Source organism: Lepidochelys olivacea, assembly GCF_965140295.1.
Source record: "Lepidochelys olivacea isolate rLepOli2 genome assembly, chromosome: 4".
Lineage (NCBI taxonomy): Eukaryota > Metazoa > Chordata > Testudines > Cheloniidae > Lepidochelys > Lepidochelys olivacea.
Genome location: NC_140414.1, coordinates 97,802,997 through 97,828,983, shown reverse-complemented (window position 1 = coordinate 97,828,983; position 25,987 = coordinate 97,802,997). Strand labels below are relative to the sequence as shown.

General features: G+C 40.4%; 1 protein-coding gene across 6 annotated transcripts in view; it reads left to right on the top strand.

Annotated features, from left to right (window-relative positions):
- SPATA18 (spermatogenesis associated 18) overlaps positions 1-25,987 on the top strand; it is a 44,024-nt gene that overhangs the window by 12,876 nt on the left and 5,161 nt on the right. For 3 of the 6 annotated variants that reach the window (XM_084626396.1, XM_084626395.1, XM_084626398.1), the window contains exons 5-11: positions 6,955-7,050; positions 17,915-18,049; positions 18,802-19,039; positions 20,187-20,345; positions 20,925-21,100; positions 23,505-23,628; positions 23,986-24,075. In XM_084626396.1, coding sequence (XP_084482522.1) covers positions 6,955-7,050; positions 17,915-18,049; positions 18,802-19,039; positions 20,187-20,345; positions 20,925-21,100; positions 23,505-23,628; positions 23,986-24,075 — 1,018 coding nt within the window. The remainder of the gene's footprint in view (positions 1-6,954; positions 7,051-17,914; positions 18,050-18,801; positions 19,040-20,186; positions 20,346-20,924; positions 21,101-23,504; positions 23,629-23,985; positions 24,076-25,987) is intronic. The other 3 variants (XM_084626397.1, XM_084626400.1, XM_084626399.1) reach the window with 2 other exon arrangements.

Genomic DNA, 25,987 nt, shown 5'->3' with positions numbered 1-25,987 from the left:
AATCCTGCTCCCATTGAAGTCAGTTCCAAAACTTCCATTGATTTCAATGGGACCAGGATATGGCCCCGTCTCACCCAGGGCCTTCTTGTATATATCAAGCAACATATGGGTAGCAAAATAGGTGCTTAGGGGACACCATATTTTAGTTCCCTTAGAAATGACATGTAACAGTCTATTACCTCCAGTTGTCTCCTGCCTTTTAAGTGTGAGTGGGGGACAGTCATAACAGTAACATCTTTGGATATTTAAATTAAGCAAATAAATAAAGGTAGTAAATGAAGATTAATACCTTAGTGTTAGCTAAAATTAAGCTATTATATTTGCTAAATATAGCAACATATTATTTAAAAATAAAACAGCAATGAGATGTGTGCAGGAACAGCGAGATATTTCCTGTAATGTTTTCATTGTTGTCATAGGCAACTAAAACTTTTGAAATGGCTGCTAGGAGTGAAACTCTCTGCACATTTATGTTTTAACTGCTTAAAAGTTTTTGCTCCCTTTAACTTGAAAGTCTGTATTTCACCATAAGCTGTGCTCAAATAGCCATTTTCAAGAAGAAAACCCTCAATATTAAAAGCAGCTGGTTCTTGAATTGGTGGGAGGGGTGTAGATAGTTGGTTATACTAACCCCAATTTCTTGCCACTGCTTGTTGGGAAAAAAGGAAGAGGGACTTTGGGGAAAAAATTCAGGGATATCATCATGTTTTTCCTCAATTCAAGCTATGTATCTGGCCACAACTGTTGCTTTCTGTCAGCTTTATAAAAAGTCTGAAGTCAATACATCATCAGAAATGTAAGTATTCCTTCATGTGTAAGGTCAGGTCTACCTTACAGTCTTCTGCTGGCATAGATTTGTGAGTTCGGAGTGTGAAGAGGTGTGATCTCTGACCCACAGAGCTGTTTAGAAGATGTCCCTAGTGCAGGTGCAATTTTGCACAGTTACCAATTAGGCTTTAGACACCTGCGTTTTAGACACTCAGCTTATATCTTAGCAGGGTTCTTCCTTAGGTCATCATGGTAAACCACAAAATTTAAGCTTGTCTGGTTTGTGATGTCATCAAACTACTGAGGTTATGTATGTATAAAATCTTATTCATAGTTTGCTTTGTGTTTTATGCATTTTAAGGACACCACATGGAAACCACATTTTAATAACAAAAATGTTGTTTATAGAAAATGTATGCAAAATGTTTCTCTGCTCTAGAGTTGATGAAAATATAATGGTTCTTTGTGTTAAAGTAAAATAACTTTTTTTTTAGATTTTGCTTAAAACTTAGTTTGCTTTCAAGACAGATATGCATAGTTTATTGCTTGAGGGGCCTGTGAAGTCAGCAATTATTCAGCTAATTATCTTAGAGATTATTTATGAAGGTGTACATCATCCCTGCACTTGGATATGGAGCTCCCATGGACAAGTTTAATTTGAAACAAAAGGTCAGATATGAGAAACTTTCCATGAAAGGGTCATTTACAAAAAAACAAACAAACAAAAAACCCAAAAACCTGTTTTGGGAGAACTGAAAGGGAATTTTTTTGAAAATTTCTGGTCCTGGCTCCCCATTAGCTCAGCAGATGGGCTGCCCAGGAGCTGTAAGCCTGGAAGCCCAGAGAACCCCAGTTTAGCATGCTGCCAAGGATCCTGGGAGGCTAGTAAGCTGGAAGGAAATAAGGAAGTTTTCCATCTAAATTTCATCAAAATCGACACCTTCCTGTTGAACATTTCAATTTTGACAAATTGGTATTTTCTGGAAAAATGTTCTGTTGGGACATAATGGACCAGCTCTGTTTGCATATATTTCATTAATTTAAAAAAACACAACACTTACAAAAATAGGTCTTTCCAAACCACTATATAAAATCTTTCTTGCTGTGCTCGATGTGATCCTATTATCAATTAGAGGCTTGGTGACCAAGGCCTATCAGGTAAATCTTTTATATTTATTCCAGGAGTGTGCCAGAGTCTCATGGATCACTAGATGGAGCAAAGTTCAAAGATATATAGCCACTATTGAGAGTGCCCTGCTGCCAGGAACCAGTGGCGGATTAAGGTTTCATGGGGCTCTGGGCCAGAGCAAATGGGGGATCCCTTCCACCTGTGGTCCCGCCCCCCCTTCTTCCTCTTCTGTTTGCAGCCATGCCCACAGCCCAACCCCATTCTGTCCCTTCCTCCACGACCCCACGCCTGTTCCACCCACAGTCCTGCCCCATTTCGGCCCCCCACTACAGCCCCACTACCTGTTTGCTCCTTTTTGCCCCCCCTACCGTGGCACGACCAGAGAAGCTCTGTTCCCCCTGCCATGGACCTGGGGCCACAGCAGAGAGTGAGAGTACTCCTGCCCTGAAGCTGTGGCAGGGAGTGAGAGCTCCTTCAGTCCCGGGGTTGCAGGAGTGGTCCAGATGCTGGGGCTTTCCCTGTGCTTCTGCCAGGGAGTGGGGTCGGGTATGGGGGCTTCCCGCACTCCACCCACCTGGGCACTTCTGTGGCAGATTTCTGCTGGGGGCAGGGCGCCTATTTTTCCAGGGCCCCCAATTGGCCGGGCCCCTGGGGACAGGCCCCATCGGCTCATTGGATAATCTGACACTGATAGGAACCAATAATATGAGCATCTCAGCAGATCATAGTCACTGTAACAGGACAGAGGAAGAGATACAGTCTCTCAAATAACTAGTTAGGACTGAAGAGCTGGCAACCAACACTTTGAACTGCATACAATAGCCTGTGTGGAGCATGGAGCGCCGGTGTTATCAGATCAAAATGACTTACACTGTTCGATAAGCAAATCACAGCACACTGCACTTGTTGAAACTTCCACGTGCTTTTCAATGGTAGCCCCAGTGAAAGTATGTTGCACTGTTCTGGACTGTTTAGAAAGATATTGCTAACTGTGGCAAGGATCATAATAGCAAGAAATGGTCTCAGTCTTTGAGCCAAAGCATTATATATAATTGCTTTCATCTGGAATTCCAAGAATGGGAATAAACTCAAGATGGTAAGCCATATTGGTGAAAATCAGACATGACATAGCTTCAATAAATGGCATAGTCACAATTATGGCCCATACCACTGAATGTTTTCTATCTTCATATCAGCATCATTCTGTCTCATCTTGGTTGAACATAAACTAGTTTGATCCTGTCTGCATCTCCTCTATCAAACTCTGAGTAAGCAAAGACTATGGTATCCATGTTGGATGAAAAAAGATGTAGATCTGAGTGTCTTCTGCATGTTGATGACACTATAGGACAAAACATCTCACAATCTCCTCGTGCTGCCAAATAGCTACATTGAACCTGAGAGGAGATAAGATGGAATGCTGGAGGACTCCATATGAGAGCCCCTTGGGAAAGAAAATGTGTCTTTGCTACCTTTTGGGATCTTTCAGAGGAAAGAACAAATTGTCTGTACAGATCTATCTAAACCTTTGGTCAATACAATCAAAGGTTGATGAAAAGCCTAACTAAATCACCCCTCTTCATTGTTTGAAGGAGATAGATGGTATTGTTATCCTTGGGTGACTATCAAAAACTAGAGTTAAAGGGACTGAAGAAAGAGGGAGATTATTGATTTATGGTAACCACTAAAGCTGTTAACATCAAAACAGTCTCTTGAGTGTGAGGCACTTAGTACTGGATGTTAAAGGTGGCTGGCAACCTTTAATCTTGAAAGGAGGCATTAGCAAGTGTCACTAATAATGGGTTTTCAAGCTCCTTGTTGATGCTGGAATACATCTCCCCTAAGATCTCACTTAGACCATGTCCACACTAGAGACCTTACGGTGGCACAGCTGTACCAATGCAGCTGTGCCACAGTAAGATCTCCCGTGTAGCCAATCCATACCAATGGGAGAGCATCTTCTGCAGACATAGTGCTGTCCACACCGGCACTTCTGTTGGTGTAACTTATGTCACTTGGGGGATGTTTTTTTCACACCCCATAGTAACATAAGTTATACCAACAAAACTGCTAGTGTAGACATAGCCTTAGTAAAATTGTTGACTGTAGTTTGCTTGCATAATGCAAACATAAACTCTCCTGAAATGAAAATGAATCTTCACAGTAGTGGCTGGGGGACTTGTATTTAATCAGTGCTAAATCTACATCATACAGCTGATATTAGTTAAATAGGAAGAATGTTTGGGCATGCAAGGGAGGGAAAGAGTGGCTTGCATTGCTTTCCAGTGATGATGCCTTCCAATTCATTTGTGGCACTGAGGGCTTCTGGGACTATCTATAACTGGTCTTCCTCATCTGGAAGGGTGGTCTGCCAGAGTGGGGTTAAAGATAAAGTTGTTAAGGCTGTACTCAGCAGACCAAATGAAGAGAAGTAAATCATGTATGTTTTTTGTTCTTTTTTTCATAACTTCAGAACTTCTCTTGAAAGTTACATGTTCAGCTTTTCAAGTTGCTTATGACATTTCATGACTCATGAGTATCTCATTACTGGAGCAAAGTAAAATAATATGTGAAAGACAAAACAGTGTTCTCCTCAGTCAGGACTTCGGGGGTTTGTCTTCTAAGCAACACCGAGCGAGTACTGCCATGTACATTGGCCAGACTGGACAGTCTCTAAGCAAAAGAATAAATGGACACAAATCTGACATCAGGAAACATAACATTCAAAAACGAGTAGGAGAACACTTCAACCTCTGTGGCCACTCAGTAAAAGATCTAAGGGTGGCAATTCTTGTTAAACCCTGGATTTGTGCTGGAAATGGCCCATCTTGATTATTATACACATTGTAAGGAGAGTGATCACTTTAGATAAGCTATTACCAACAGGAGAGTGGGTTTGTTGGGGTGGTGGGGGGAGAAAACCTGGATTTGTGCTGGAAATGGCCCAACTTGATTATCATACACATTGTAAGGACAGTGATCACTTTAGGTAAGCTGTTACCAGCAGGAGAGTGGGGTGGGGGGAGAGAAAACCTTTTGTAGTGGTAAACACCCATTTTTTCATGGTTTGTATGTATAAGAACATCTTCTGTATTTTCCACAGTATGCATCCGATGAAGTCTAAGGTGCCACAAGTACTCCTTTTCTTTTTGCGAATACAAACTAACACGGCTGTTACTCTGAAACCTGTAATTTTGCAACAGAAAAGCTTCAAAAACAGACTCCAAGGAGAAACTGCTGAGCTTGAATTAATATGCAAACTAGATACCATTAACTTGGGTTTGAAAGAGACTGGGAGTGGCTGGGTCATTACACATACTGAATCTATTTCCTTAAGTTAAGTATCCTCACACCTTCTTGTCAACTCTCTAAATGGGCCATCTTGATTATCACTACAAAAGTTTTTTTCTCCTGCTGATAATAGCTCATCTTAACTAATTAGCCTCTCACAGTTTGTATGGTAACTTCTAACTTATCTGTGTATATATATATATATCTATATACTACTATATGTTCCATTCAATGCATCCGATGAAGTGAGCTGTAGCTCATGAAAGCTTATGCTCTAATAAATTTGTTAGTCTGTAAGGTGCCACAAGTACTCCTGTTCTTTTTGCGGATACAGAATAACACTGCTGCTACTCTGAAACCTGTCAAGAGAGTACTGAATATTTAGAAGTCTTCTAAACATCATAGGGTGTATCATCCCCAGGTACAGGAAAACCCCAAGAATATGAACCTTCAGAGTTTACCTCATAGAGTTTCTTTCTCATCGCCCCTACAGTATATCAGAAATGTTTCATAGGCCTGCCAAGACCAAGTGGCAGGAGGAGATGAAACTATACATATTTTCTTAGAATTATGTGGTTGTGAGACCCCTTTGTGTTATACCTAATGCCCCCTTTCACTTCCGGCAGTACAGCTCACTAAAGAGTTGTGCTGACTGCCTGTGGGCTGACCCCAGCACTGAATAACACAGGGAATTAATGCTGAAACTGTCAGCATTGATTCTTGTGGGTTTGCAGGGGGATGATGCCAAGTAGAGTAGTTATTCTGCATTTTTGCGCCATCAATCCTCAAGCTTATATGCCCACCCATATCACACTAATGAGCACAGTGATTAGAGATGGTCAAAATTTTTCATCCAGAACTTTTTCTCCCCCAAAAAGGCAGATTTGAATCAACCAAAACATTTAGAGAAATTGTGGAGATTTTGGAGAATTGTTTTAGTCAAAACAAACAAAGAAAAAAAGTTGGAAATGTTGAAACAAACTACTTTTCAACCAATTTTCAATTCTGATAGACAGTGAGGCATAGACATAGGAAGGCCACATAACAGGCATTTCAGCAAAGGCTTCTGTATGAACAGGAAGAGATTATTTAATGGGACTAAGAGGAGGAAGTGCTAGATGAGAAGGGAGTGAAGTACAAAGAAAGGTCTATTATGTAGGCAGGAGCAAATCTGCAGAAGATTTTAACACAAAATAAGGCAATTTTGAGCTGGATCCTGTAATGAATGGCGAATCATTGGTAATGATACAGGATGATGGTGGCGTAGTTGCATTTCTTTGTACAATACATGTATGAAAGTGGGCAGCAATATTTTGAACATGTAGGAGTCTAGAGAGCGGGGACTTGGGGACAGACGTGCTAGTTAAGTCAAGAAGAAAAATTAAGGAAGATTTTGGTGGTGATGCTATGAAGGCAGTAGAAAACAGGCAGTGTTGTGGAGCTGGAGATAGGCAGGTTTGCAGATGGAGCGCTCGTGTTCAGAGATTATGCCAGATTATGGTTAATGGAGACAAATTGGGGCATCTAAATTAGGGAGGGAGATAGAGGAACTGGAGCTGTATAAGATGAATAGTAATGGGTTACAGAGCAGTAATTCTGCTGGTATAGTTTAGTCAGATATGACTTTTGCAGATTATGCATGCAGGTGACCTGCAAAAAAAACCCAAAAAAACCCCTAAAATATTTGCTTTGTCATGCAAAATTCAATGTGAGAATCTGTACCTTTAATTTAAAGGTATATTTCTGGTTATTAATTTCTCTTGCAGTCTGACAGAAGCCCAGATGGCTCTTGAAGACACAAAGACCAAATCAGCCACTACCCTTTTGGCCGCAGAGGATGAAATTGTTCATCTAAAAGCAGCGTAAGAAAAATGTGATGTACTGTAGGGCTATTTGTGGTGGCAGTAAGGCAGCAAGCAAAGACACAGTTTGTGATTTGTTTGTGTTTTGTTTACATTTTTATAATGCTCAATTCCCCATTGTCCTATGCTACTTCAAAAAAAGGGGAATAATTCCTCCTACTAACACATGAGACCAGGAAAAGGCAAAGCTTTTATGATGTGTCTTTCCCCTTTATAAAGTTGACTGGCTGATCCTGATCAGTTGTCTTCTAGACTCTAGCAGTTGGATACAGCTCTTTTGGCTGGATAGGCTTTGAGGGTTATTTTTCCCTCTGTGTTCCTCTCTCCAGTTGTCTGGGTTTAGTTACAGTTATTTATGCACGGGTACTTCACTAATAATCTCTTTTTTATTTTTCACCTCACTTTTCTTTGGAGCATTTAGAGATATAGCCCATTAGTTGCAGTAGGTTTCATTATCTCTCTTGGCCAGAGAATACCCAACAATAAGCATGGTTTGGACACATCTGGCTTTCTCTTAACAGCCAGTTGGTTAGAGCTTTGGCTCTGTGTATAGAGAGGCCCTGTAACTTAGTGGAAGTAGATCCATGGTGTGAGGTCCCATGTTGGTTGTATGTCCAGTGTGAGTAAATCATGTGTCAGAGTTCCCAGGAGTGTCATATGCAAAACCTGAGGTGTATTACCAGGAGTGTTGTATGTAAGACTTGGTAGATAATTGTCCCCCTCTACTTGCCATGGGTGAGGTCTCAGTTGGAATACTGTGTGCAGTTCTGGGCATCACAAACTAAGAAATATGTGAACAAATTGGAGAGAGCGTCCAGAGGAGAGCAGTAAAAATTATAAGATGTTTAGAAAGCATGACCTCTGAGAGAAGGTTGAAAAAATAGGACCTCTTTAGAGAAAAGAAGGGGCATAGAATCACAGAATATATGGAAGGGAAGCTTCAGAGGTCATATCTATTCCTGTGCACTGAGGCAGGCCAAGTATATTTAGACCATCCTGACAGGTGTTTATCTAACTTGTTCCTAAAAACCTACAATGAAGGGGATTTCACAGCCTCCCTTGGTAACCTATTCTTATACTCATCTATCCTAATAGTTAGAAAGATTTTTCTAATGTCTGACCTAAGTCTCCCTGGATATGGATTAAGCCAATTACTTCTTGGCTTGTGAACACAGAGAACAATTGATCACCATCCTCTTTATAACAGTCCTTAACATATTTGAAGACCATTAACAGGTCCCCCCTTGATTTTCTTTTCTTAAGACTAAACATTCACAGAGTTTTTTTAAAAAACTTTTCCTCATAGGTCAGGTTTTCTAAACCTTTTATCATTTTTATTGCTCTCCTCTGGACTCTCTCCAATTTGTCCACATCTTTCTTAAAGTGTGGCTCCCAAAAGTAGACACAGACTCCAGATGAGGCCTCAGTAGTGCCAAGCAGAGCAGAACAATTACCTTCCACATCTTCCATATGACACTCTTGTTAATACACTCCAGAATGATATTAGCCTTTTTCACAATTGCATCACATTGTTGACTTATATTCAATTTGTGATCCACTATAACCCCCAGATACTTTTCTGCAATACTACTGCCTAGCCAATATTTCCCCTTTTTGTGTTTGATTTTTTCCTTCATAGGCATAGTAACTTTGCACTTGCCTTTACTGAATTTCATACTGTTTTGATTTCAGATCAGTTCCCCAATTTGTTAAGGTAATTTTGAATTCCAATCCTGTCCACCAAAGTGCTTGTAACCCCTCCCAGCTTGCTGTCGTCCACAGATTTTATAGGCATACTCTAGTCCAGAGGTGGGCAAACTATGGCCCGCGGGACTGTCCTGCCCAGCCCCTGAGCTCCTGGCCCAGGAGGCTAGCTCCCAGCCCCTCCCCTACTGTCCACCCTCCCTTGCAGCCTCACCTTGCCGCGCCGCCGGTGCAATGCTCTGGGCGGCGGGGCTGCAGAGTCTGGTCTCACCCGGTGCTCTGTGCTGCGCGGCACGGCTGCCTGTCCTGATGCAGCTGCGCTGGCAGCCACTGGTGCTCCAGGCAGTGCGGTAAGGAGGCAGGGAGTGTGCGGGGGGTTGGATAGAGGGCAGGGGAGTTTGAGGGGTGGTCAGGGGTGTGGATGGGGTCAAGGCGGTTAGAGGGTGGGGAACAGGGGGGTTGAATGCGGGCAGGAGTTCCGGGGGGGGCAGTCAGGAAGGAGAGGAGGGGTTGGATGGGGTGGCTCGGGGCAGTTAGGGGGGCTGTCAGGGGACCAAGAGCAGGGGGGGTAGATGGGGCAGGGGTCCCCAAGGGGCCGTCAGGGGGCGAGACCTGGGGGGTCTCAGGCGGGGGAGGACCATGCCTGGCTGTTTGGGGAGGCACAGCCTCCACTAACTGACCCTCCATATTATTTCAGAAACCTGATGCAGCCCTCAGGCCAAAAAGTTTGCCCGCCCCTGCTCTAGTCATTAACAAAAATGTTGAAATGTACTAGACCCAGAACAGACACCTGTGGGATCCCACTAGATACCTCATCCTAGTTTGACAGCAGAGCACTGATAATTACTCTGAGTTTGGTTTTTCAACCAGTTGTGCACCTATAGTAATTTCATCCAGATCACATTTCCTTAGCGGTGACAGCTTAGTTGACTAGTTAATTCATCCTTCTTATCTCCAGGTCAATGCTATCTTTTAACTAGCAGAAAAGAAGTTTTGATCTAACAGGATGTAAGATTCTTCTGATATTTGGCTTTTCAAAAGAGGTGATTTAGTCATGCTTGTTAAGCAAGATGCCTGCACTCTAAATGTAAATGGCAGTGCTCCACTGCTTGAAAATAATGGGGACCTTATATGCCTAATAACATTGTAGGAAATAGTATAACTTTTCTTCAGTTCACCTTTTCATTCAGGACATTTAAGATAAAGAGTGGACAGTTCCTGACAAGAAACCAGACCATAAAAACTTTTAAATCACGTCCTGCTCCCTCAGAAGAAAAGCCTGGTGGGGTTTCTTGCAGCCCAAAGAATTGACCCCAGTATTTCAGGTTGATTAAGAAGTCCATTCTTTCAGTTAGCTGGTTGTTGTACAACTGATGTACTGGAAAGAAAAGGAGAGTTCTTGATTTTAGGAACATTCCAAAATTTCCATGCTTGGGTAGGTAAGGTTTAGCCATATATCTTTATAAGACACCTATCAGCATGGTATGTAAGTACCAAGATGGACTAAGGTGTTCTTTCCTAATCAATGGATTGTGAGGCTGAGAATCATGTTTCTGCCTTAATCCAGTTGGCTCTGGTTACACCTTAGGTGTGCCTGCCAGTCTGGAATCCATGACAACATGTCTGGATATTGTGTTCTGAATGCATTTTCCTAAGTGTCTCTCTAACTATGGTTGCTTAGTCATTGATCACCTCAGTTTCAGCTCTGTCTGGCTGTTCTTGTCCCTGGATCTAATACATAATCTCACCTGATGCTTGCAGGATAACAGTAATTGGCAGAACTCAGCGATGATTCCCAAATAGGTGCTGGGAATAGATTCTCAGATACTAGCCTTTTGAATGGAGTGCCAACTTGGGGCACAAAGGGACCCATGCTTATGGCCTTTCCTAAAGATGGGCTCCCTTCATCTATTGGGTAGAGATGAGATCATGCAACTCATTGCTTCAACCTGGAGCTTAAAGGCCAGGTAGTAGGGATCCAGATAAACATACCAGCATAAATTGAGGTTTGGGGACAGAAAGCATAAAGATAAATGCGTGAGGCCCCAGCCCACCAAATCTTCTTGCAGCAAGAGAGAAATTTTCTACCATTCTCAGTCATTCATGGGTATAGTAGCCCTGAATTTCATGGCAGTCTGGCCCAGTGAGTCAGATCTAGCTAGAGGAATTGAAACTGCATGAGTCCTTATTCTTAATATGTTTTAAATTACCTTATAGGTTCCTAAATAAAGTGCAAAGTAGCGAGAGTTCTGTTTTTCATATTCTGAGAATCATTGCCTCTGAGGCTGAATACTTCCATCTGTAGATACTTCCCTCACCTATGAAAGGATAGCCTATTCAGCAGTCATCTCGGTTGGTTACATGTATACACTATGAGGCAGATCCTCTGATTCATAGACCTGATGGTCAGGAGGCTCCTGGTCACTTCTGATTATCAGCCCGGTTCTTGAGCAGGTGCACATGAAGTTTTTTAGAATGGGTTATCTTGCTCTTCCTGTGTGTAAGCAGGTTATATGTTCCACATCTTAGGTTCTGTGGCTCTTTGATCAAGGCTTACTCCACACAAAAATTTAACCTCATGATCTCTAACAGGTGATACTTGTATACCTTTCAGATCATTACAGATTTGAGCATTCCTCCTTTGAAAGACAGGTCCTGTATGCTGTAGTTCATCCATTTTCTCCATTTTTCTTAGCTATACCCGCTGTTCTGATACTGGGTACCTGAAGTTCCCATTTGCCTAGGAGGACATAGAAGGATCTTGGAGACTGGTAATTTCTGATCTGTTAATTTGATTTCTCCAAATCCTGTACATAGAAACCCAGACATCCATTTGCTGTTGTTGTTGTGTCTGGATGTCAGATAGTTGTCCTGGATTTTTTCTGAATTTTCCCTGTAGATTTTTTTAAGCTGAAGAAGATCCAAACTGATCAGAGCCAGGCAGCCCACTTTTAGAGAGAGTGATGTCATAAAACTTTGCCTTTTTTCTTTCTCTATCTGCTGGAAGGAAGTAGCTATATCTATGTATCTGGTTTGGTATAGTGGAACTTAAACAGAATAGAACCCCAACTGAAATCAATGGGAGTTTTTCCACTGACTTCAGTGGGAGCTGTATCAGGCCCTGAGACAAATACATGATTTCCTCCTTTCTTTCCTGCCTTCACTGCACTGTGGTTTTTGTTTGTTTGTTTTGTTTTTGTTCTGTTTTGTTTTCCAATGATACTGAGAAATTATGCATAAATGAACAAGAGAAATTTGTTCTTTGGTTTCATGGCCCAGAACAGCTGAACACATTCAGCAACTGAACATTTTATAATAATTCATGTATGGTATATTACTCTACGTGTCTGGTTTTTTCTTTAAATGAAAAATGCCAGGGTATTTCTGAAAGGACTTAATTTTTAATGTATATTTTAACCCTATGAAAGAACTGAAACTGCTCTGATCTCAGCATGCTTTCATCAACATTTTTCTCCAAAGACGCTCTTATTATCACTGTGCTTCTATGTCAGTAGAGCAATAATTAATCTGGATTCTGGCATTGTGTGTCTGTTTTTTGGGGGCATCTAAAACTGTATTTTAATCCTATTCAGTCTGTTATTCTTTTCTTGAAATTTTATTGCTCGGTTATTTATTATTTTGTTCAATTGATCATAGTTAAGGAAGGCTACTGACTGTTTAATTTGGCTTCCTTTCTAATTGTATTCCTTTTTTATTTTAAAAAAATCTGATTATTTCATAGTGCAACTTTTAGTTTTTAATGACCACTCATTCTCACACTCTAGAATTACCTCTCATACTGTAATCAGCCAAGCACCATTAGTATGAGGGTTAAAAACTCTCTCACTCACTGATGCGCTTCTGGAAATGACAGAATTTGAATGGGTCATTTGAGGAGAGTGGAACATCAATACAGAAAAAGTAAAAATCTTACAAATGAAGATGAAATGGTCAGCTAGAACAATTTACAATAAGCAGAACAAACAAAGGAGCAGAGGACGTGCATCCATTAGTTCAAGGTAGAGGCTACTTAGTCTGCTCCATCTAAATAGAGGGGAATCAATGTTGGTTAAAAGATTAATGAGTTTACCTTAACAGGCTTGAATAAAACAGAATGAAGGAACAAAGTGCCAGCCTTTATAATATTCTGTATTTTTATATAATAATTAATAACTTATTTAAATAGTTAATTGGTAAGATTTTTAACTTTTTCTGTATTGATTCTCCACAATTGACCATTCAAATTCAGTCATTTCCAGAAATGCATTGGTGAGTGATGGAGTTTTTATGACTCATATTGATGGTACCTGGCTGATTACAGTATGAGAGGTATTCCTGGAGTGTGAGAAAAGAAAATTCACAACATTCTTTACAAACTAATTTATGTGAAAACTTAAAGCCTGAAGAAAGCTAAATACCAAGGGGCCAAAAAACTGATGAGGTATTATGAGTGATTAAACCATGATTATGATGAAGATGAACTATTTGTAATGTGGAAGCATCAAGAGGCCTCATCCTGATGGTGCTAGGGGCTGTATAAACATATAAAGAAAAGATGGTTGCACCCAGTTACACCAGTGCTGAATTTGGGCTATTGATACTACAATGGAGCATGTTTGAGTTGCTGAAATTGACATTCTGTGGCCCTTTTGATTAAACACTAGTTTTCTTGGTCTTATAGCTCTGGTGTTGTAATTTGTGTTAGCTTTAGACACTTCACACAGAATTTCTTAGGCCATACAATTTTTTAAAAATTAACTTCCAGCAGTTTAAGTTGTCCATTTTATTTTTAAATAACATATAGAAAAGTTTAAGAATCTACTCTAATTTTTTCACCCTTTAACTGAAAAGTTCTTAAAAACTGCAAATTAATCAGCAAGTAAGCATGAATGTGTGGTAAACTGGTACCTTTTTTAAACAACAGATGAGTTTTTAAGGAATGCACATGGATGTCCATAGCTGCTTTTCAGAATGTTGTTGTGATTTTTCACAGAACACCGTATTTACCACCATTTGTTCCTATTAATGATTTAGGAACACCCACAGACCTAATATCTCCTACAATACCCATAATGTTCAGACCTTTTTAGTGTAAGTGGGAAACCTGATAATGTTCTACTGATTTTAGATCAATAGTTTTATAGAGACTGTATAATATTTATTAAATAGAAAATTTAAAACTTAACTCCCACTCACGCTAGACTAGCATTGAAAGGGGATAATGTCAAGGTTTTCAAAGCCTAGAGCTTGGTCTACTGTATATGTCCCATAAAGTGGGTCTTTTCTTCTAGTGCTTTGTTTTTCTTTTCTATATCTTTAAAAAATTAATCCAATATGTGGTGGCTGCTCTTTTAAATTTGTGACTTAGTGTGGGATTAGCAGTGAACATAGCAGGGTACACGTACTCTAAATGGCTTTAATCTATAACACGTGGCACTGTTTTTCTTATGAGTAAGGCAGGCACCTTTTTAAGAAGGTCTCTGAAGGTGCAATAATTATTTGCAATTATTATCTGCAGTTGCAATAGTTATTTCAGACAAAAAAAGATCGAAACTCTTCAGATGACCTATATAGAACTACAGATGAAGATCATCACATTTTGTACTTAAGCATCTTGACGGGTGTGCTTGTGACTAGTGTTCATTGACAAATTGAATTAAGACCGCTACTTTTTCCTTGTCTGATTTTCTTGTGTTGTTATTGCAGACACCCTGTCCTTCTGACACCCTGCGTTGCCTAGTCATGATAATTGTTAAGGACACTGTGGCACATGAACTGCATGGCACTGTTTTTCCTTTTTACTACTTTCTTATGAGAACATAAAAATGGCCTTACTGGGTCAGACCAATGGTTCACCTAGCCCAATATCCTGTCTTCCAACAGTGGCGAGTGCCACATGGTTCAGAGGGAATGAACAGAACAGGGCAATTATTGGGGGATCCATCACCTGTCGTCCACTCTCAGTTTCTGGAGTCAGAGGGTTAGGAACACCTGGAGCATGGGGCTGCGTCCTTGACAGTCCTGATGAATGGCTATTGATGGACTATCCTCCACGAATTTATCTAATTCTTTTTTGAACCCAGTTATACTTCTGGCCTTCACAATATCCCCTGGCAACAAGTTCCCCAAGTTGACTGTGCTTTGTGCGAAGAAATACTTCCTTATGTTTAAAACAAACATTCTGCCTATTCATTTCATTGGCTGGCCCCTGGTCCTTGGGTTACGTGAAGGGGTAAATAACACTTTCCTATTGGCTTTCTCCACACCAATCATGATTTTACAGACATCTACTGTACCTCTCCTTAGTCATCTCTTTTCTAAGCTGAATAGTCCCAATCTTTTTACTTTCTCCTCATGTGGAAGCTGTTCCATACCCCAGTTCCTAATGCACCTAAATCTTCCCTCCCAGAATCATTGTCTCATTCATGCAATGATACCCTGCAGTTCTAACTGGCCCTGCATGTGGAACTGGGTGCATTTCAGAGAATGCTACCATGAAGGTCCTGGACTTTAGTCTCTTACCTAGTAGCCTAAATTTGGCCTCCAGGACCCCTCTCCTACCTTTCTCAATGTCATTGGGACCTACATGTACCATGACTAGGATTCTGTGACTTTCTGTGACCTTTGTGACTTCTGCAATGGTCAGTGTGGCTGACCCCAGGGCCGCCCATGCAGCTGGCTCCGGGGACAGCTGCTTAGGTGGCCCTCAGGACAGCCACACTAGCTTCTGCTGCAGCGCTGCCCCTGGGTAGCTGTCCCCAGGCGGCCATCCAGAGCAGCTGCAGTCCACGGTCCTGGACGGCCATCCAGAGCAGCCATGGTCCGCGGCCCCCAGCAGCAGTCCCCAGACGTCATCCCCTAGCAACCGCCCTCCTCCCAGCAGCAGCCCCCCCCCACCCCCCAAGATTTAGTCACAGGTATTTTTAGTACCTGTGACTAAATATAAGTCATGGACAGGTCATGGCTGTGAATTTTTGTTTATGGCCCATGACATGTCCATGACTTTTTACTAAAAATACCTGTGACTAAAACATAGCCTTAACCATGACCCACCAGCTCCTCCCTGGCACTGCACATATGTCTATCTAGATGTCTTGAGAGGTCTGTATCTTTGCACCCAGCAGGCAATTCACCATGTGGTTGTTCCAGGCATCACAAACCCAACATTATATATTTCTAATAATTGAATCCCCCATCACTATTATCTGTCTTTTCCTAGTAACTGGGGTCCCCTCCTCTGGAGGGGTATCCTCCATGTGAGAGGATACCCTGATGTCATCTGAAAGGAACTTCCCAACTAGGAGATTGTTTCCCTCCACTCCAGCTTGATGTTCTCCTTCCCTAAGTCAGGTGGGGTAGAGGGGGGGATGAGCACTCTCCTATATTCCTAAAAATCACATCTATGTACTTCTCCCTTAGCTCCTCCAGTTCAGCTGCTTTGCTCTTCACAGCCCAGTTTTGGTCTTTGATGCCCATGAGTTGCTTGCACCAAATGCACACATACATCACCTGCCCACAAGGCAGGTAATCATACATGCTGCATTTAGTGCAATAAACTGCATAGCCCCCTCTCTGCCGCAGGACTCCTGCCTGCATTATTTTTACTCTTCCAAGGTTTATTTATTCTGTTTCTTTTTTGTTTGTGTGTGTGGGGGTGTTATTGGCCTAAGTTAGGAGCATGTTTGTTTGGCATATCTGCCTCTCGCATGCCCTTGCTAAACTCCCTTGCAAAACTGCCTGGTTTGCTGCTCCTGTTAGTTTGCTCCTCTCGTCAGTTATTAGCTAGCTTTTTAAACCCCTTTTCCCTCTGAGTTAGTCATTCCCCCTTGTCAAGGGATTATGATGCATAAAAGTTTTCCTTCCCCCACCCATCTCTAGAAAAAAACCTACTAGTTTTCTTTCCTGATTATTTATTTCATTAGAAATATCTGCTCCGCTCTTGCCCTCTTTGCTGGAATTCCTTGTTGAAGGAATTGGAGGACTTGACTAGTGATGTCACAGGAAACGAACACTATGGGCAACTTGTCCCCCTCATGTGAGGCAGGAAATTCCCTTGCCCTTGCCACAGTGGCTGTTCTTACATTACATGTAGATCTTCCCTCCCTGCATTAGAGGGAAAAAGATCTGCAGTTCGGGTGGCAGCCTCATTTGGTATCGCTAGTCAAGTCCTCCAAAGATCTCACCAGTAAAGAAAGGGAAGGAAGGACATAGAAAACATTCAGAGTTTTGTTTGGTTTTTGGAGTAGGGAGAAGCAAAGGGGAAAACTTCGAGACATCTGTTATACATAGTAAAGGGCAATATAAAAATGTATAAAATTGCTTTGCAGGGCTTATAACAATGTTTAAGAATCATCATTATCTCTCCCTCTTTTGGGGTGAGGGAGAGCTTCAAGTTACAGTCTCATGTGACATCATTATTCAGGGCCTCCAAAAATCTTGCCAAGGTACTCCTGCAGAGAGAGGAAAAGGAGGACCTGATGTAAAAAAACAAACAAACAAACAAAAAACCCAAACACCTTTTTAAAAAAGTTTGAGACTGTGAGCTGTAGCTCACGAAAGCTCATGCTCAAATAAATTGGTTAGTCTCTAAGGTGCCACAAGTACTCCTTTTCTTTTTGCGAATACAGACTAACACGGCTGTTACTCTGAAACCTGTAATTAATTTGTGACACACAGGAAAGAGACTGACCTTGTTCACCTGACATGGTCCTAGAATACATAAGGGTAATTAATATCCCCTGTCACATGACAAAAACAACAAGGAGTCCGGTGGCACCTTAAAGACTAACAGCTTTATTTAGGCATAAGCTTTCATGGATAAAATGTTATAGAATGTCCAGGAAGACTGAAGTGTTCTCCTACTGCATCTGAAGAGGTGGGTTTTTTACCCATGAAAGCTTATGCCCAAATAAATCTGTTAGTCTTTAAAGTGGCACCGGACTTGACAAGAGTCTGTATACACAGAGTAGCAGTTAAGGGGGAAAAAACAATTTTGGGTTGGTTTTGCAGTTCATTGCTAACTATGGGGTTCCCTGTGTTTCTCTCTAGAAGTTAACGTCCCTATTATTTTTACAAAGCTTTTTGTATTTAATGTGGATTAATAAATAGGGCATTTAGATTGGTAGAAGGGCCCCCTGTGACCAGTTTTATGTTGTTTAAGTCTGAAGGCTTCCCAAGCACAGGAGGAGAGCGCTCTGAGGAATCTGGATCGTCTGAATGATTATGAGCAACAGGTTCAAATACTAAAGGATGAGATTACCATCCTGGGTGCCCAAAAATCTGTTCTTCACAGCAGGTATGGACCCTAATTTGACAAATCTTTAAAACATAAACAGGAAGAAAACCAAAAACTGAATTTATACTCTCCCAAGCTAGGATAACATAAGTTGAGCTGCTACTGAAGAGGAAGAGAAATTGCAAATACATAGTTTTAGACTGAAAAGAAAACATAAATTAAATTTCCCCATCCTATAATGAAGCAACATAAACTTTTCCACCAAATGTATTTTGAAGGAAGAAAGCGGGGAAATGCACAAATATTTTCATTTCAGCCTGTTATGTTGAGCTTCAGGAAATGTACCGAAAGGACAGCCTTGCAGAAGCCACGAAACTTCTTATGGGCAGAAGCAATGCGTTATTTCTTGCTATAAGGCTTTTGGTGCACCATGCCATTCCAGTACAAGACTGTTTGCTAACTGTGTCTTTTAGTCACTGTAAATTGGTAATGGAAGAGGAACAAATTCCTGAAGTTTTACTTTTTAAAATTCTGTTTCTCTGGTACAAAGTGCTTACCTCCACACGCTTTTGGAACTGCTTTAACTATATTGATTTAGAAACCAGTTTATGGGAATAAGCTATACTGGGATACACACCTTTATCTGGTATAACAGCATCCATACTAGGCCTTGTACATCTTTAACAATATCAGTATAAAACCACACCCTTAAGCAAAATAGTTAAATTAGTATAAAAACTATGTGTAGACCAGACCAAAACATTCTAAAGGTAATGATGTGACCTTAAAACTACTTTTCATCACTCTTTTAGACTTGCACGGAGTCGCTCTCCTTCTCCAAGGCCCTGCCGAAGTAGATCACCTAGTCCTCTACCACTCAGGAGCTGCTCACCTGGCCGAGCCAGGCTTACAAATGCTGCACGTCATGCCCACCTGGTGGCTCGCTTTAGTGATATTTATGCTCAAGAACGCTTGGATGCACAGACCCTTCTGAGGACTTATATCGATGATCTGGAGATAGTGCAGAGGATAATATATGTTGCAGCTGTGGTATGAAATGTTTATAGCTTTTTCCATTACAGTTTGTGCACGTGACAAATACTTTATGTAAAAATAATATGACCTGGCTGGATTACGACTTGCTTCACTTGATACTTTTTGTTGTTGTTGTTGCTATTTTTCATTTCAATTCCCTCAATTTAGTATCCTTTTTATCTTTTCCCTAAAACATGGCATCTCCTGGCTGCCGGGCCCATTGTTATTACTCTGAATCACACCACTTCATTTAAACTAGTTTCAAAAATGAATATTTATGAGTGACTAAGACCTATCCATAGGATGCTTCACATTAAGTCACGTGAGATAGCTAGATGCATGTTTTCTGATTGTTCTGGGTATCATATAAGAACCCAGGTAGGTAGATAGAGCAGGAGACTGGGAGTCAAGAGGAGTTCTTAATTCTATTCATGGCTTTGCCACAGCTCACTTTATGGCCTGTGGCAGGTTGTTTTACTTTTCTGTGCTTCATTTTCTCCCTCTGTAAAATTTATGTAGTATTTAGCCATAGCAGAAAGATATTGTGAATCTTAGTGGATATGGTCCTGAGAGGGATTGAGCACCTGCAGCTCCCATGGATGTCCCTGGGATTTGTGAGTGCTCAGCACCAAGCCTTGATGGCAAGCATTGCTGTGTAAATGCAAAGTGTTATTTTCCCCCAAACTAGCAATTTTCAACCAAATTACACAATCAAACTACAAATCCTCTTACTAACAGACAATGTGTACTGCTGTAGACATGTTATGCTATAGAGCTTAAGATTCTAAGTACAACATCCTGTCCACTGACATCTTTGAATGTGTTAAACTGCAGTACTTGATTTTGCAAGTGATGGAATCTTATGGAAAAATAGAAAGTTCTAGCTGGAAAGTCTAAAGCATTCTAAAATGATTTGTCATCTGGAATTTAAAAATAAGTGTGATGTATCTGAGAATACCTTCCCTAAGGTGTATTGTTTCTAAACACCACCATTTTAATATGAGAATTTTTCTCCCCAGGAAACTATAAAGACATTTGGCAAATTTATCCCTTGATATCAGTGAGGTTACTCTGGGAATATGTCTGAGCCATTGTTTGAAAATCAAACCTATTTTCTTTCTCACAGAGTTCTAACTATAAATGGCTGTTCTAACATTTGCAGGAGTCTTTCCATGCAGCGAAGATGGCCTTCAGACAATTCAAAATGCGTGTGAGAAAGACTCTGTCTCTGACTCACTCAGGGCCTGAATCACTTGAAGACACTGTCCTGGATTATATAGTTCGCCATGAGGATCTATATGATGTTCAAGCCAGTGTCAATGTAAGTCAGAGGCAATGTGAAGCCTGACTATTAATATTTTGTACAAACCTGCAATCCATCTTACTTTGAAGTAGTTTTACTAGGGAGAAGATAACAGCATTAATTTCATTTTGTTATAGCAATAAGTTTTCTCATACAGTAATATAACATGCTAGTGTTTGTATCTGTTTGATATATTTTTATCTGTGACTGTTGTGTCTGTTTTTGCAAAAGTAATGCCATTTGGAAAATAAAATCTAATTACAGTAAATAAAACAATTGTATGATGCTTTCAGTGGTAGTCTAGAGAGCATTGTACTGCACTCGAAATCAGTATACCAGTCATAGGACTGATGTCATCATTAGTGCTGACACTGTGATGTCATTTTAGAAATACATCTTTTAGAGGTAATAGTCCATGAAATAACATAAGACAGCATCTTTGGTGTTCTGTGTACCTTTTATTAAATGGGGTTTTGTGGTAGTGAAAGTTAGGAGGGTCAAGTGTTTCAGTATCGGCCAGTCTGTAATTAGAAAGCTTTGGTAAGCTCAAATTCATCATCACTAGTGAGTTACTAGATATGTTATGTTTATTTTCAGGAAGTAATTCGTGCCATGAATATCAATCCTAAGATTTCATTCCCACCAGAAGTTGACTTCATCATGATCAGCAGTTTGGTTCGGGAGTTGTGCCGGGTAGCTTTTTCAATGCAGACCTTGGTTCCTCCCCTCGATATTGCATTTGGTGCAGATGGAGAACTTTTTAATGAGAGCAAGTAAGAACTCTGAAATATTCAGTAATAGACTCCTACCATAGAAATTAGAGATGGAAATGACCTATCACGCCACATAGCCCATCCTTCAGCCAGTTCAGCCTATTTACATTAAGGTTTAAGATTGCTGGTAAACTTTACTTGTTTAGTTTGAGTCCTGTTTCCCTACTATGTAGCAAATTTGGTAGATAATTCAAGGGTTGTAGAGGAATATAATTTCCAAAGTATGCAAACTTTGGGCAATATATTTCACTTATTAGTCACTTTTTCCACCAACAGGGCAACAATTTTATCTATAAACTCCAGTCTCATGTGTATATTTGATTATAAAACCTTTACTAAAAATATAAGAACTACCTTTCTCTCACTGCCAAATTCCCCTCTGCCTCCAGTGTTTTAAAAATATTTTTCTTGCTACTTCCTCCATTGTTACTTGGCCAATTAATTAGAAGCAAATTTCCAGTGAGCTCTGACAGATGGTGCCTGCCTTCAAGGGTCTCACAAATCTCAGGATTCTCTGCACATCCTTTCTGGCAGCTGTTCTGTGGATTCTTAGCTCTCTTGTGCCCCATCATTACTTGCTGCCACAGCTCAGTATGGAAGGAGAAGCCACTTCTTAGAGAAGTGAAAATCCTTTGTAGAAATGGGATTTTCTTTAACATTTTGTGAACTAGGGTTTAAGGGCTCTTTCAAGGCTCACAGTTGGCTGCTGTGTGAACTGATAGAGAATCCCAGAGCACTTCTGAGGCCTTCCAAGCAGGCACCAGAGGCCACAGCTCAAAGGAAATTTACTTTCAAGGAGAAAGAAGTTAAGTAAGGGGGAGAAAAGGAAGGCAACAACAGCAAGAAGGTTTAAAATAATTACTTTAGAACTGGAGGGAGGCAGAGGGGAACAGGTGAAGTAGTCAGGGAGAGAGAGGAGGAATGAGAAGAAGGTGAAGCTTCAACGGGACAAAAGCAGAATCAGACATGATCAGAAGACATGGGGTTAGCCAGCTGCTGACCAGCCAGCTGTTTTGGCTATATTAGAAGGGCAATGGCCCCTAACTATTTTTAGTGTTATCACCCTTTCTCAGTCAACTATATGTGTTTGGCCTTCAAAAGACCAGGGAGGGAGACAGAATATAGAACCAATACATTTAAAAAACCCCTAACAATTTCAAAAATAGTTTTTCTAGACTTAAAAATGTCACTGGTTTATAGGTCATTATCTCAGGATCTTTAAGGGCAGGGAAGAAGTCATGTGTCCCACTGGAAAGGTGGAACTCTCCAGTGCCTATGGGTAGATAGTGCCTGTTTCTAGCCCTCATTGATCATTAGATACCAGACCTTAAATATGTTTTTAGTCAGGATTGACCATTGCCCATCCGGCACCTAAGACCAGGGTAACTTTGGGAGTGGAAATGTTAAATTTTAAATTATTTAAAAAGAAAGCATTGCAGCAGTTTGAAAGTACTCAGAGGTTTTAAGGTACATGAAAAGTGCAATTTATAACATTGATATCACCATTAGACATATGATGTAGATAGCTTTGTGTATATGTGTTTATATAATATGCAAGTATCAATAAACAAGTGTGCTGACAGAACCGTTTTAACACAATGATACATTTTCTCTTGTGGCATAGAATGAACAGCTTATTGTTGCCATCTGTGGCTTCTGACAAAACTAAATATGGAGGGTAACTTTATGATGCTACCGTGATAGACCTACTGAAACCTGTGACGTTGGGGAGACTTTTGGTCTACAAGGCCTCAGATTGAGGGAAAGTCCTATGTTTAACATGGAACTGTGGGGAACTGACTGTGGGCAGGGAGGGAGAAAAAAGATAAACAGAAGGGATTTGTTGGGAGTGTGCAAAAGTGCAGCAATTACTGGGAGGAGGAGAGATTGAAAGGATTGGTGTCTCCCAAGGTAACTTTGCTGGGGCCCCCAGAATCCTAAATCTGGCCTTGCTAACTAGTGTGCCCAAAATCCGTTAAACTGATTTCTTTGAAGGAAACTGATATTGTCCATTTAATATTTATTCCTAATTCATTTTTATTGTTGTATCTTTAATGATAAGCAGTCCCAGGATGATGTAATATACTTCGATTATCGAAAACTGCACTTCATGTTGCCTGTCAGTAATGAAAGGGCTTGCACCTGGGCTAAGCAGGTGTGCATCTGATGTGAGAGATTATTGTAACAAAACTTCTGTTGGCACTGGCAGGCCACATATACCTACGTTAGATGAGTTTCACACAAGTACATTCCTTTTTATACTTTATTTTTACATGTACCACTGAAATATTGTTAAGAAACATATTTACAAGCTATAATAAATATTCTGGCCTTATCAAGCGTAGCCATCACTGGTTTCTTTTAGCATTGACATGGTAATATCCTCTTTGCTGTGTTTGAACAGATACCGTCGCAGCTATGATTCTGATTTTACGGCTCCCTTGGTGGTCTATCATGTGTGGCCTGCTCTGATGGAAAATGATTCTATTATTGTGAAGGGAGAGGCAGTCTCAAAGAGAGGTGCTCTGGTATGTACCCTTGGACTTGCTAAGGAAAGTCATCCTATTTAAATTCTCATGCAACTCTACTATAGGCAGAATTATTGTGTATCAAATCTTGATATTTATTTAGGGCCTGATCTTGTCAACACTTACCATGCATTTAATTTTGTGCATATGAGTAGTCTCATTGGCTTCAACATGCTGCTCACGTGCTTAAAGGTTAGCATGTGAAATGTTTGCAGGATCAGGGCCTTAGTTAGGGAAATATTCTTCTATTCATATACTTAAGCCTTGACTTCAGCAAAGTAAGGCTGTTCCCAAATTTAGTTTGAATGAATGTACTTTTCTTAATATAGATCTGTGTCATACTGTGTTTTGTTGTAGTGGTCTCGCAGGAGCAGGAGTAAAAGCAGAAGCAGAAGCCGCAGCATGAGTCCTATTCTGTCTCATTCTGCAAGCCCCAGCCGCACCTTGGTACAGTATAACACATCAATCATTTTACACTCAATATAATTAACAGAATCTAGGCATTCTGTAACATTACAAGCCATACGCACATGTTGAACCTGGGAAATAAACATTCATATTGACAATCTTGCGTGGAGTAAGATGAAGCATTATACTTACAAATAGGTACTTACATACATCTGTTTCTGCGTGGTGCAAAATAGGTGTTGAGTGTTACCATTTTAGTCAAATATGTAAAATTTGTTGATAAATAATGTGGTCAATTGCTTGACCACACTTTGGTTTGTTATGAAATATATTCAAGTGGCCAAAATAATTGTCAGTCAGGTGTATTGCTCTAAGCCAATAATGACCGAGTAAAGGAAAATGGTTCTCCGTGATACCATTCTCCGTGAAGTCGTCTTGTGCAGCAATGTTACGTTCACCTTATGCAGAAGGTGAGCTCCCAAAATTCCATGTTTCTGCTGGCATTATTTCTATGATGATTTTACAAGTTACACATCTCTTGATATATCACTGAAATCCAACCCATATGTTCCAGTTCCTTCACTTTTTGTTCTGTTCCTTCCTTATCTTTGTTTTGGATACTAGCATTTAAGGTACAGGTCCATGAAGGTACTTCCCTGGCTTGTATTAAGACACACAATAAATGTATCTTCATTTTGACAAATTTCCTATTTGCTTATGCCAAATGCTTACTTTAGCAAATTGCAAGGAATTATGGGATACTTACCATAATCCTGTTCACTTATGCTATAGGCAAGTTTAGGCTACCTCACTATTACAATATTTGTGCATAATATTATTGGTGCTTAATACATACTTATATGGTGTGGTGTGTGTGTGTGTGTGTGTGTGTGTATTAGGGGCTCACCTGCATAAGGTGAATGTAAAATTGCTGCACAAAATGACTTCCCAGAGAATGGTATTATGTAGAACCATTTTCCTTTACTATGTTTATCAGTACCGTACACGGCTAGCGTGTGTGTGTGTGAGAATGAAAAACTATATGGTAAACTATCCTTATTGCAGATCAAGTGTAGACTAATGAAAGTATTGATAGATTGTTGGTCTTATGTATATTATTTGCTGTCCTCCCTGTCCAGTTCTTAGGGTGACGAGATAGAAAGTGTGAAAAATCAGGACGGGGGTGGGGGGTAATAGGTGCTAATATAAGACAAAGCCCTGAATATCAGGACTGCCCCTATAAAATCAGGACATCTGGTCACCCTACAGTTCTACAAGTCTCCACCTTCTCTGACTTCCAGTCTCTCCTAAATTATCAAGTACAACCACCCAGAAGAATTTTAGGGCCCTCACACTACATATAAACAGCACATTGTCCCTTCTTCTTAGAACTAGCAGTCTAAATTTATCCTCTAATGGAAGGCAGGAGCAACAAATCAGTGAGGTGGGGATAGGGAAGAAAGGACTGAGCTCCCAAAAATAAGATTATGGGAGTGTGCAGCAAGATTTATGCAATTTTTGAATGATATTTGATATATTTGAATGATATTTGACTAGTTACAGATATATATAATTTTAAAATTGTTGAATCATATTTATTGTGTGTCTATCTATCTATCATTAAGGTATTTATTTAATAAATATTATATAGATGGAGTGTGTGGGGAGGTGATTTATTTTTATATATAAATATACATATACATACTGTGTGTGTGTGTGTATAAAAATATGTGTGGGTGCATATAAGAAATAAATGCCTTATCATTAACAATGCCTTGGTAGACTCACTTCTTGTGGGTGTCATGAAAGAAGAATGAGAGGAGGTAATTTGCTGAATTAAGCTTGAAGGTGGTATAGAGAACCCTTCTCCTAGTTGCCTGGCTGTTGGGTCTTGCCCACATGCTCAGGGTCCCACTGATCACCGGATTTTGGTGGGGAAGGGATTTTCCCC